General features: G+C 39.2%; 1 protein-coding gene across 2 annotated transcripts in view; it reads right to left on the reverse strand.

The window, feature by feature from the left end:
- Nucleotides 1-14,033, reverse strand: part of LOC126424885 (uncharacterized) — a 326,155-nt gene that overhangs the window by 16,144 nt on the left and 295,978 nt on the right. For both annotated transcript variants that reach the window (XM_050087717.1, XM_050087718.1), the window contains exons 3-5: nt 13,792-13,896; nt 9,097-9,222; nt 3,861-3,944 (exon numbers count right to left, since the gene is read on the reverse strand). In XM_050087717.1, coding sequence (XP_049943674.1) covers nt 3,861-3,944; nt 9,097-9,222; nt 13,792-13,896 — 315 coding nt within the window. The remainder of the gene's footprint in view (nt 1-3,860; nt 3,945-9,096; nt 9,223-13,791; nt 13,897-14,033) is intronic.

Here is a 14,033-nt window from a genome sequence, read left to right on the forward strand (position 1 = left end):
CTCCATTCACGCCTGTCGCGACACCACTGGAGGCGGGCTGCACGATGTTGGGGCGTGAGCGGAAGACGGCCTAACGGTGTGCGGGACCGTAGCCCAGCTTCATGGAGACGGTTGCGAATGGTCCTCGCCGACACCCCAGGAGCAACAGTGTCCCTAATTTGCTGGGAAGTGGCGGTGCGGTCCCCTACGGCACTGCGTAGGATCCTACGGTCTTGGCGTGCATCCGTGCGTCGCTGCGGTCCGGTCCCAGGTCGACGGGCTCGTGCACCTTCCGCCGACCACTGGCGACAACATCGATGTACTGTGGAGACCTCACGCCCCACGTGTTGAGCAATTGTGTTGGCGGTACGTCCACCCGGCCTCCCGCATGCCCACTATACGCCCTCGCTCAAAGTCCGTCAACTGCACATACGGTTCACGTCCACGCTGTCGCGGCATGCTACCAGTGTTAAAGACTGCGATGGAGCTCCGTATGCCACGGCAAACTGGCTGACACTGATGGCGGCGGTGCACAAATGCTGCGCAGCTAGCGCCATTCGACGGCCAACACCGCGGTTCCTGGTGTGTCCGCTGTGCCGTGCGTGTGATCATTGCTTGTACAGCCCTCTCGCAGTGTCCGGAGCAAGTATGGTGGGTCTGACACACCGGTGTCAATGTGTTCTTTTTTCCATTTCCAGGAGTGTATATATCAGAGTATGTAATACATTACATAATTTTTTCATGCATCTGGCACGTATATCAATGTTTTGCTGTTATTCCGGCGGCCTCGCGTGATAATGTTGACAACGGATGCCGCAATCGTGTGTGAGACATCGGCATTAGCAATCGCGCGACAATGCAAATGTTTTGTCATGAAATCTTTGTTTTACGAGGAATCCCCAGTGGCTAAAAAACGGAGTGTTACTGCCAACTGATCCTCTGGTGGAATCGCTTCCCGAAAGTTTGTGTTGGTTTTGGACACAAGAGGAGCCACAAGTGATAACAAACCGCGGAAATCCTCCATACTCATCCTAACATAATTTCTAAAATATGGCGTTAATTCGCGAGAAACTCTCTGTGCCACCATCTACGCTTCCTCCGCCTTTTCTTCCTATCATCTTCCAAAAGAGCAAGTGTATCAGCACATAAAAATGTCAAAACTTCCAAATCGTCATCGGAAGCTATCGCTCAGTGATACATATCAACCAGTGTAAACGCACGCTCATACATGTATGAGGTTGATACTTGTCAACTCATACAAGTCGCGATACATGTCGCAAACTCGCATATACATGTATCTCATACATGTGCCGATACAAATCGCAGTGTAAACGCACCTACAGTGTAATTTTTCTAGTCGACATTTTGCAACACAAAGAAGTGACATGCAAGGTGGGTACTGACACCAGTACACTGCCGTCCTGCAGGCAGCAGTGTCTGGATTGGCTATAGTCCTGACATATTTTGGACTAACTGCAGGTTTTTTTTAAACTGATCAATATAGCAACAAGTAAAACAATTGTGGCATTTACAGTGCATGTCAGATGTGCAGAATGAACCTAAACCCATTTCCCTTACTTTGTGTATCTAACATCTTTAGTTTGTGTATCTAGTTCTATGTACCCATCTTCCCCCCAATTTTCTGAGCAATATGATGACTTTAAACTTTTTTTTTTTTTTGAGTAATCTGACAGAGTAAAGTTAGGCATGGTATTGGACCTTTCCCATTTGTGGGCACCACATTACAGCTGAGAGGCATCTGAGAACACATTGAGCTTGACTCTGTCACTGTATTTTTTTGTGCTCATGTTTATGTTTGATTCTAATTATCCACCTGATGGAATCTCACACTGTAAAGTCAGCTGTGGGCAGGAGTCAGATTCCATCAAGTGGATACTTAGAATCTGCGATGTTTCTCATTTCTATGTGCTCCACATTATTTAATTACAAGTGAGTGGCTAAGATGCCTCATCTTTGTTTATGGTTTCTATCCTGGGATGTCCATTACTATAATTTGTACAAATTTCATTTATCACTTAAGGTAAAGAAAAGAGGGTGTGGATGTATGGCCAACAATCCCTCTGTTAGTATTGAGAGAATACTAAAATATAACTTATACGGCTGTGCATATCGTTGTCAAACAACACTTATGCTGCAAATTTCATAATCGTAGGATTGATGCAGTTGTCACAACTAGTAGTACTTGGATCACGTAATCAGTGCATCGTACTGTATACCTGATGCCTCTGTATGACATCTTTTTATAATCTTACTACCTTTTCCCTTCCTTCCTCTCTCATTCTTTGAGAGGACTAGCACACACAATGTAGAGATTAAGATGCCACCAGAATTTCTACACACATCTTAGGAGCTCATTACAATCATTAGCAATGATGTTGTACCAGGATTATCGCAGCTACAGCCAACCAGTAGATGACACTACTGAGATGTAACATTACTATTATTTCAGACTTTATCATTTGTTATTTTAAAATAATGGCAGCTCAAGTTGGCCAAGAATTTTATTTACAAGTAGGATTTGAAGAAAGATTGTTGTGAGAAAATGGAAATATGACATGAAGATTGTTGCCGGACAATTTTTTACAGTTTTCATAAATACCCAACTTGACAACAATCCATCACATTACATCATTCAGCTTTTGATAATCAGTCACCTTAGAAGACTTATTGCAACTGGTTTGCAGAAATGTGTCACACTTACACTTCTGACACTGACAAATTTTGTGAAGGTCGAATGAAATCATTAGTCATTCAAAAAAACATGGATGTCATGCTTAACACAATTAACAAGGATCCACATCTGGCTTATGAGGCATTAGAGGCATCTGTGGGCACATTGAAGACTGCAGTATATTTGACTTCTCATACATATTTGGCTACAAAAAGGATCTGCTCCTGACAGAGTCCTTGTAGTTTTATCATAGTTCAAAAACAGGCTTTCATGAATTGGTGTAAGTAACTCTCAGGATTTGGCTGAGGATATGTAGAATCTAAAACAACACCATAATGGGTGATGGAACTTGCAATATATTCCTATGGTCTGGAAAGTAAATGGCAGTCACCTGTTGAGAGTTTCCAAATGACTGAAACCGACAAAAGTGTTCAGTTTTCAAAAGAGTTCCTAGAAAATGATTGCTTGTTTGTTAGGTTACACTGGAGACATGGCAACTGTTACTGTAGAGCATTGAAGAATCAAATGCTGAATGGTATACAACAATTTGTTCACCACAAGTCATTTATGAAATCAGGAAAAACCACTGATAAGTTCTGCATCATTTTTCAACACAATGCCAATTGTGACACAGCATTTCACTCAATAGTTAATCAAATGATGGAGGAGAATGCAGAATTAATAACCCATTTGCTGTATTAGCCTGCTTTATCTTCTAATTGCTTCTTTTTATTCACTTAGATCAAACACTTTGTGAGCAGTGACGGTCGTCACCACAGTACACTTCTGAGACATTACACAACCAAGTTTTTGAGGTAGCAACATCACAGTGGAAAAAAATGTATCCATAAATGGTTCAAATGCCTACCAATAAGTTTTGAAATGAATTTTTTGTGAAACAATGGTAAACTTTACTCATTTTTTGTAAAACCTTAAAAGGCACCCCTCATATTTGTTTAGTGTGTTAATATTATTGAGTGGTGCCTGTTATTTTATACAGTATCGGCATGCATTCTACAAGTTGTTGCCATGCACAGCACAGTTTAAATGCTATCTGACTGAGGACTCAGGACGGTTTTTAGAAGAAGTGTGTCTGTAAATAAAGTAAAGAACCGTCCACCGGCACCAGTACCAGAAAGCAGCAGCTGCATGCGGGGGTCTGGGAGGTCCGGGTGGAGCAGATACTCACCTCGCCGGCCTGCTTTGCCATGGTCGCAACTTGGTCGGGGTCCCGGGAACCGAACAGAGCCGTCAGCACGGCTGCGAGGATGCCCTGCGCGTGCGAGAAGCGAGGGTGAGGTGAGAGGTGAGGGGAGGGTGCCTCCTCTAATTACTACTGTCGCCACCACAAGCAGTGCCGTGCTCTCTGTCATCTCTTGTGCTCTTGTGTGTGTGTGTGTGTGTGTGTGTGTGTGTGTGTGTGTGTGTGTGTGAGAGAGAGAGAGAGAGAGAGAGAGAGAGAGAGAGAGAGAGAGAGAGAGAGAGAGGGGTTTTGTTTCTCTCACAGCCATGAGAATCCAGGTGATCACTTGTTATTCTGGCATAGCTCTCCATCTCTATACAGTTGGCATTAATCATTCACATGGCGAACCATGAATGAGAAAAAGCATTTTGTACATAGTGTCAAACGTTGAGCTACAAACACAAAATTGTATTCCCAGTTTGCCTATGTCTGTAAAATAGCACTGCAACTGAATTTGGCAAAAGTAAAATGTGAAAAGAAGTTTTGAGTGGTCCTGTGCACTTGCATTAGACAGGAGGATAGAATGGCATGATTTCTTAATATGCCTGGATTGTAGATAGAATTATTCTCACTCAGCACATATGCTACTGTTTCTGTTAGCAGTCCCAGCTTCTCATTTCATGGGGCTCTGCAGTCTGTAAACTGTATGCAATGTGTGGCTCACAAGTTCATACATGATTTATCATGCTCTGGAATGAGATGAGTCTTTCCCATTGTCTCATCAGTGCTGGCTGACGCAAATCACAAGTTTGTCATGTGATATACCTGTGGGAAAATAATGTAGCCAAACCTTGACATTCTTTAGTGTCTTCTTTTTTGATTAACTTGTTTTCTGTTACATGAACAAGAAGTCTGAGAGAGAGACAAGAATTACGATGGTTTTCGACTCATTGCATACAGCAGTATGCAGTCAGTGAAATATTTTTCTTCACTTGTGACTCACCCTGCATATATAAGGGGCATTCAAAAAGAAATGAGCCAGAGTCTGGAATGTGCAAACCAGTGACAGGAGGGTATATCGTGGCGCATGTAATGAGGTGTGGTTCTGACCAGAGTGTGGAAGTACACAGCCTGCACTCGAGGGTAAGTGTGCACACACATGACTATACAGCAGCATCCATCAATCATCCAATGCTGACAGTCACATTGCAAACAGTGACATGGAAGTATCAAAAGAAGAGCAAAGAAGTCTTGTTCATTTTCTGACAGCTGAAGGAGTAGGAGGAACAGACATTCATTGATGAATGTCACAAGTCTATGGCGAACACTGCACGTCCCTTGCAAGAGCCAAGGCATGGCACAAGTGCTTCAGGGAAGGACGGGTGTCATTAGTCAATGATGCACGGTCTGGAGTACCACACTTCATTACCGATGACATCATCCAGCTGGTGGATGCACTCATTATCCAGGACCACCAAGTGACAGTGAAAGCCATAGCCGCCATGGTCGGATTGAGTGCCAGAAGTGTTTGCACCATCATGAACGAAGGATTGCACATGGCCAAAGTGTGTGCCCAATGGGTGCCCAACAGTCTTCAACCACACCAGGAAGCCTACCAAAAGGACTACTGCCTTGCTCATCTGCAGGACTATGCTCGGGAAGGGAATGCATTCCTGGCTGACAGTGAATCATGGTGTCATCACTTTGAAACAGAATCAAAATGGCAAAGTCTCCAGTGCAAGCATCAAGGGTAACCATGACCAAAAAAAGCCAAGGCCATCCACATGAGTGCAGGAAAGGTTATGCTGACGTTCTTCTTTGACCAAGGTGGCCCCCTTCTGATTCACTTCCTGCAGCTCGGGACAACAGTTAACACCCAGTGTAACTAGCAAACCTTGAACACCCTTTGCTAAGTGACCAAATGAAAAGAACCAGGCAGTCTCACCCGTGGGATCATTCTGCTCTAGAAAAATGCAAAGCTTCATATGGCCAACACAGTCTCAGGTCTCCTGCAGAAATTAAAATGGGAGGTCCTCGGTCACCCTCCATACAATCCAGACCTCTCTCCCTGTCATTACGCCATTTTTAGTTCCCATAAAAAGACTCTGAGAGGCAAACGATTCACCTTGAACGACGACATCCAGCTGTACGTGTGGAACTGGTTAACATCACAGCCCCGGGAATTTTATGAGACAGTCATTCACCACCTTGTGTCACAGTGGCACAATTCTCCCAATAGGCAGGATCAATACTTCTAACATACAGGTACTGGTTTCTGTAATTTTGCCTCTAGTTCATTTCTTTTGGAATACCCCTTATAACTGATGAGAGAATGTGCCATTTGCTATTGTATGAATACTGAACTAATGAGCTTAAGAGCGTCTTACTGTGATGAATTGCAGCATCAGATAATAACCACACTCCATCACAGAGCAAGAAAAGAAATGCCTCTCAGTAGTCCTTGGAAAGTATAGTGTCCCACTGTCAGTGCAATTGTAGTGTAATAATTTGTAAATACCTACAGTCAACTTCTAATGAGAGCAAGGCACGTAGATACAGATGTCTGTAGTAATAATTTGACTTGTATATAAATGACATGTCTGTGTTAATACCAAGTTTATTTCTTGTATGTGTAAATTTGCTGATTAATTTTGATTTGCCTTAAAATTGTTTGTGTGATGTGTGTATGGGTGTTAGAATTCAGCTTCATTTTGCTTACATTAACTGCAACACTACTACTTTTTGGCTCCATTTGTCATTAATCTATCGAACATTTACAGATATTACTACAGCTAGCAATATACAGGATTCTGTCGTCCCATCACCGCCAGTGGGGCAATAAGAGTGAAATTCTGCTGGAGTTTCTGTATTCCAACCAGTAATGTACATTTGTAATAAATTTTGCATATATACATAGTATTCACAAGTGAGAGAGACGGAATGAATGTAAGAATAAGAGAAAATAAGGAGGATACAAAATAATAGAAATTTAAGATTTTATTTATCTATAATAAAGTCAGCTTACCATACCATTATTATGGTGAAACTGAAAAAAGTGTAAGCAAAGCAGAAGCACAGTGTGCTACAAGAGCTGCTATACTAATGTCACTAGAAATGGAAAGTAAATAACAAAACAGATTGAGTTAGATTTATAAAACGTTTTAAAAGCTTTTGCATCACTGTTAAGGACTGAAGATCCCAATAGTAAAATCAATTTTGTAAAAGTGTTCTAGACAAGAGACACTGATTCTCAAGGTGTAAATGATAACAACAAAATGTATTTGTCACATTATCTCAAATTGAGATAACTAGTGAAACAATATTTTCCATTATATGTGAATTTCGTGCAGGACAGAATGAATGCAGTGAACCCCGATTGTAGTTTCTAAGAACATATAACACACCTACTAGAAGAAAGCCATTAATGTGTCATTATTACTTACTACATGGAATTAAAGTGAAATTTGATTTTATTCATTTGTTCATTGTTACAATGATGAAATTGTTTGATGTATTCTTATCAGTGACACTGCAGTTTTTTAGATAATCAGCATGTAATCAAATACAGTTTGTTATCTATTTGTACAGATGGCTAAAATAATTTATGTGTACCGAATAGAATGCAGAGATAGAAAAGCTCAATACAGGGAACAAACTACTGAGCTAACAAAGCAGATTGGTTCATTATATGAGACAAAGGATGCTTAAAACTGGAATAAATATGGGATTTATGGATTATGACGCACGTAAAAGATGAGGATGTTTGCAGTGAACAGAGAAAAGCAGAAGTAACTCAAACAATGCATTAACAGTGTAAGTGAGGCATTCTTTCTCCAAAGTTGAGGCTGTAGATTGAGAAGTGCAAGTAAACAAATCTCCACTCAGGTTGATTTGTACTTTATTATTTAAGGTTGCCCTGTTTCCCATTTCCCATATCACTCTTAAGGTAGATTCTGGCACTGAATCACACACAGGCACAATGAAAAAGACTGCTAAACATTTAAGCTTTCAAACGAAAAAAGTTCTTCATCCGAAATAGAAAAACATATACATTAACATAAGCACAACTCACACACACATGGCCACTGTCTTCTGGCATTAAGCTTAAATATTTAGCAGTCTTTTTTGTTGTGCTTGTCACTGTGTGGTGAGTAGCAACCTATCTATTTCATACTGTTATTACTGCATCCCAGGTTTTCCATCATTTTCAAGTGGATTCTGTTGTACTATTCCTGTTATGTTGTATAATGTAGATCTGCATTGTTATTGTAGAGTTTGTGCTTTTGTTGATGTTATTGGCAACTTCTGCATTTCGTGACCAAAATACATGAAGAGCTACTTTGACATGGTTTTGCTGTCAGTTGTAAAACAAGATAAGTTCTTTGCTGTTTTGTCAGAAACTGACATGGTGAGATGGTGGCTGTTGAAAAGGTACATAAATTATTACAATAAAGTGAAACTGACAATAACTATCCTCTGTTAACAACACTCTTTATTGAGAATAAATGCACATTACTGACTCTGAAATGGCAGTTCATTCTCTGATGGCTGTTAATGCAGGATTTTCGAGGTAAGTAACACAAAATCCAGTTCTTATCTGAGGTAATTGTTTATGTTGGTTTAGTTCACTGTCAAGTCAAATTACAGTAAAGTAATCATTTTCTTATATCATTTTTTGCTGTTGACCAAACAACCTCAAGGAACTTTGGCCACAATGAAAAACAGCGAAAATTGCATGTATGGCATTGAATAATTTTAAACATGAACTACTGTCAGAGGATGAACCTGTCACTTTTGAACCACTAACAGTGCCTATTTGTTTTTAATAAATAACACATTAACAGGGGTGCTTTACAGTATTTACTTTTTTAAAATAGTTAACTTGTATAATCACTTGTAAACATATGGTGTGCAAGAGGATAAACAATGAAATTAGGAAAATTAGGTGCATAAAGAGAAATAAAAGGCACCATGTTTTCATGTACAGCATATACTAATGGAGTAGAATGGGAGATAAATAACTCTTTCTGGGAGGCTTTCACAACAATGACTGTAATGGCTTCCATATAGTAGATGTAGGCAATGTGCTTTTTTTTAGCATCTCAATAGAAAAGCTTCAGGTGAGGCTATGGTTGTTAGAAGTAGGTTTATCATTAACCATGTATGCTCAAACACAATCACATGTAATAAGCCCTTTAGACTAACCTTACCTTGTAAGTATTGCACCACATTGTGTACTGACCTGCATGGGGCTGCCATTGTCAACCTTGTCTATGCCGTCTCCAGCAGTGTTTCCACCACCAAGGATGGCTGTGAGGATCTTGAGTCCAACAGACAGCAGGTTGGCCCAAGGCGAAGGAGCCACTCCCTGCAGCCGAGAGAAACATTTACATCAGTATGTCTTCTCACATCGTCGGTTGGCGATTAATGTAGATAACAAATTTTACCGCTAATAAAGTTACTTTTGAAACTCTGTCTGAATTATTCTAGACTTGTTTACTTAGCTAAGGTCAGTTCAGTTCTGCATGGAAATCAAGCAAAACAATACAAATGAGCAATTCTGTATGTAGACTTGTTCACAAAAAAGTTTGTAAGTAGTACGACTACGTGAAAGGAAAACTAGCAGGATTGTTGCTCATTTAGTAACTGGTTCATTGCAGATTTCAGTTGGAGGGTGATTGCTAATGCCGCTGGTCACAACTGGTGTGTACTTGTGTTTCACATCAGCTTGTTTACTAGTCTGAAATTTCTAGCGTTGTCAGTTGTCATCATTGCATGTGTTAGCTCTAATTTTTTTAAAAAATTACTGTATCCAATACAATGAGCACTGTGAAGAAGATAAGTAGCGCACAAAATAGGAAACGAAATATTGAACAGTCTAAAAGATTTTGTAAAAGTGTAAAAATGCAAATCTGAACTGTCCAAGCAGTAGTAGTTACTTTGACAGCCTTAGAAATTTTTTTAACACTGTTTCATGAAAGCACAGCAGCTGTTAAATGTGTGGCAACTGTGATGGTAAAGTTGGGATTGGAAATACTATTGTAGTTGGTGTTTGTGTTGAAGAGGCATTGAGGATGGGACCTGTGATGGTAGCATGAATGTTCTAGCATGAGGACCAAGAAAACGGAGGAGAACAGAATTGAGGATAAGAAAAGTTGGAGAAAAGAATCGTGAAAGTCGAAAACAAGGAGATGGGGGCAGCGAAGTGGCCTAGAGTGTCACTGTCTGTAAATTTGGCCCTGAGGTTGAGAGAATGAAATGGAGAATCTTTGCAAGTAGCTATTAGCTGTGGATTGGGTTGTCTGCCACTTGTATAGATAGTGACTGAGAAGAGTGCAAGGCACTGACATAACCTGCAGTAGTAACCAATCATTTCTGTTGGAGTGAACGGGTATCAGAAACTGTATCCCATGTGATGCCACAACTTAGCAGAAGGTCCAGATGGTGAAAATGTCACTTTGGGGTACACCTGTCATTGCCAATTGTCGTCTGCAAAATTTCGAGGGGTGCAAAGAATAGTGATGCGTCTCACTGAGCCTCTCCTATTCATAGCCAACCTTGTCTTCATGTAGGGCACCCTGCTGTCACAGATGACGCTCTGGGAGAATGCAGGTATGTTTGTCATTACGTGTCAGTGCATGGACTGGCTGTCTGGTGAATAAAATGCTCGCATGTTACTTCGTTGTAATGTCAGTTCAGGGAGGTGTAATGTGAAGAGAGAATAAAACACTGATCAGATACTATAATTAGTTTTATATGATTCATTAAATATACAAATTCTCTGTGAACAGTACCCTATTAGTCTTCAAACTAAATTGTGGTGGTTTAATTAAAAACAGTCTGTGCCCTTCCATATAGGGATAAGTTCCTTGCATAAGAAGTACCTATGGTACATGCATTTTTATAATTATAACAACAAGTAAAAGTAAACACAATACTGAGATGCAGAAAGAAGGTTTCCAATAATCAGTAACCATATCCTGATTATTACACAAGTTTGGAATTCCTTAAATTTGATGTTTACTGTAGTTCTCCACTTTCAATATACAGACTTCTGTGTTAAACTGAGAGTGAAATATTTCACAAATAGGATTACCTACTCTGGAGCAATGTATATTTTATGCATAATTTTGGAATTTACATCCTTGATGAAAGCTTATTTTGTAGTATATTTCAACTGTCACAGGCATTAAACTTCAGAGCTCTTCAATTTTTCAATTACAGTCCATCAAAGCTAGGCTACTGACCCACTTCCATATAATGCACGAATATATAAGTCATTCCATGTTAGTTTAACTATGTATGTGTTCAGTGGTCAGTTACATACTAAATTATAACAATGAGAAAAAGTAGGTGGAAAATGTAACAAATTTATTTGAAATGTATGTGCATTTGCAAACAAATTCATATCACAGTAAAAGATAATATACAGTTTAATAACAAAAACAAATATATAATTCTTTGACATTACTAAGCTACAAGTTTCTAAATATTCTCTCATTCAATGGAAGATGGGGGAAAAAAGATTTTTTTATCTTTGCTAACTCTTTGGATTATTATATCATTAAACATGTAGCAGTATTATTCATCCTTTTCTGTGCTAAAATCAGTTTTTTCTTTTAGTGTTGTGATTAATGGTGTAATAATTGCTTCTTTACTGTAATGTGCTATTTTCAGTCATTTAACACAAGACCTAACTTTCCTTGACTGTTGCAGAGGTCACAGTGTTTCTAACTCCCAAATAAATAAAGCTTTATTTGTGTGTGTGTGTGTGTGTGTGTGTGTGTGTGTGTGTGTGTGTGTATGTGTATGTGTGTGTGTGTGTGTGTGTGTGTGTTAGTCTCTAATGTAATATGTTGTAATATAGCCTTAAGTATACAATTCAGGCAGAGGTGTATTACACCAATTTCTTGTAGTTATATACTGCGTATGAATTGCCTTCTCCAGATTTTACATTTCCAATCTTACATATCTTTTTTATTGCCAAGTCTTAAAGAATGTGAGTAATTTGGTGCTATTGCAGTGTGTCTGTATAGAACTGGGGCAGAGAATACTAGACAAGAAAGTACTGGAATAATGGAAAGTCAAGTTGCAGGAATGGCCATGACTTTCCACTTGTTCTACCCCCTGTAGGGCCTGCTTCCAGTTCCTTGTAAGAACAAACTTTCTAATTGTATGCTGTGCAACTTTCTAAGTTTTTTTCATACAATTGTATGCTAGCTTTCCCATTGTGAAACTTAGCATCCAATTACTTTGTCTGATGCATAATACTTTTAACAGTAAGATTACAGGTGTTAAAGCATATTTTTCTTTCTAATTTGTTTTAAAACAATATATGGGAGAAATTTTCCAGTTACAGTCACAACTTCTGACTATTGCAGTCATCTGTAAGAGAGTCGAATGCAATCCACACTAAATTCAGAATATATATTTGTGGTTTAAATAAATACTTTATAGCACACACCTCCCACCACAGCAAAAGTGTGTGAAAAGCACAAGATGGTGAGTTTTTATGGAAATTGTTCAGTTGACTTAAAGCTGTTTATCATTCTTTCTTTGTGCCATTTATAGGAGAGTTAGATCATTACTATAACTTGGATTTGGTAGAATTACAAACCCTTTATGTGACAAAACATGTTCCTGATCACTTCACTAATGCCATATGCTTTGAGAGGACAAGGAGAAGACATAACATATTGTTCATTATTAAACTTCTTATAATGTTGCAATTCTGAGCAACAATATGTGCTTTCCTTCATTTGTACCTATTTTAATATGCTAAGATGGGATTAGCTTCCTTGTTTGCTTCTGTGGTTCAGTTGTTGGACCAAAATGCTTTGGTATCTTTACCTTCATTAATGTCAGTTTAGCATTGCAGTTTTCAAAATGTTGTAGGTGTGTTTTGTGCTCTGTTCTCCTACCATATCCTCTCTTAAACCCAGGTTAAAGGCTTCATGAATAAAGTTAGCAATTTTTATTGTTATGAGGAAATCACTGTCATGTTTTCTGGAACTACACTGCAAAGTGTAGTAAAGAAGGCTAGGTTTCTCCATGGGAAATATTCTTTTCATATAGTAATTCATAAAGAGTGCTATCCTGCCACAGTTGTTCTGTGTGGCTTCCATTGTCCTGTCATTCTAGAATAGACAAGTGATATTATGTTACTCAGGTTTATGTAAGGCAGGAATAATAGTTGTAAGAAAGATCATGTAAGAAGACGAGTGTAACAGATATCTAACAGCATTAGAGCGCACTGTTGTTTGTGAATTCTTCTTAGTTATTTTCATACATAATTTGATCATTAATGAACCACATGCAAAAAAACAAGGAGAAATGTAAATTTTCAGATAATTATAGCCTCTGCAACAGTTGGACCTTTCTTTATGGGATGAGTTGATGAGCAGCCAGAAATGTGAGGTGATACGAAATGTTGTCAGGACAGAGAAATGTAAGCAGATGAACAGAATTCTCAATAATTGTCAATGAAGCTAACGCTAGAGTGCCATACAGTGATATGGAGATGACTGTTCAGTTTGGTCAATAATGGTAATGTCAACAGTGTGATTGTGTCAGGAAATAATTATTTTAACAAATATAGGATCACAGGTGTCTACATGATTAAAAGTTTGAACATCATACAAGAGATTCAGATGTACTCAAAATTACCATTGTAAACTGGAGGCGGTTGGCCCTGTAAGCTCTGTAACATTATTGTATAAGCATATTCTCAACTTTACCATTTCACTATCAGGTTCATTGTCTCAGTTTTGAATGGAAAGTGTGAGTCTCAAGAAGTCAGTTAAATTGAATACCATTTTGTGGGCAGTGCTTGCTTGTTTGAGCCACTGGAGCATTGGTTTCACTACCTCCTGCAGCTGTTATTTTTCTTACTTGCTGGAAAGGTTGTTGTTAGTATTTAAGTGATGTCGCAACTCACCTGCTCAGTGTCAATGCTGTCGGACTTGTTGGGCCCCTGCTGTGGGTTGAACAGCATCTGCATGAACATGCTCAGCATGTTACTCCACGAGAACCCCTCCTGTGGCTGCACACAACATTGCAAGATTACAACACGTCTCAGACAGTAGAATGTGAAGAGAAATTGCTGTCTGTCTTGTACATTTAATTATGAAAGCCATGTAAGGAGCACACACAGGCATTCTTGGATACACAGGCATTCTG

Source organism: Schistocerca serialis, chromosome 10, assembly GCF_023864345.2.
Source record: "Schistocerca serialis cubense isolate TAMUIC-IGC-003099 chromosome 10, iqSchSeri2.2, whole genome shotgun sequence".
Lineage (NCBI taxonomy): Eukaryota > Metazoa > Arthropoda > Insecta > Orthoptera > Acrididae > Schistocerca > Schistocerca serialis.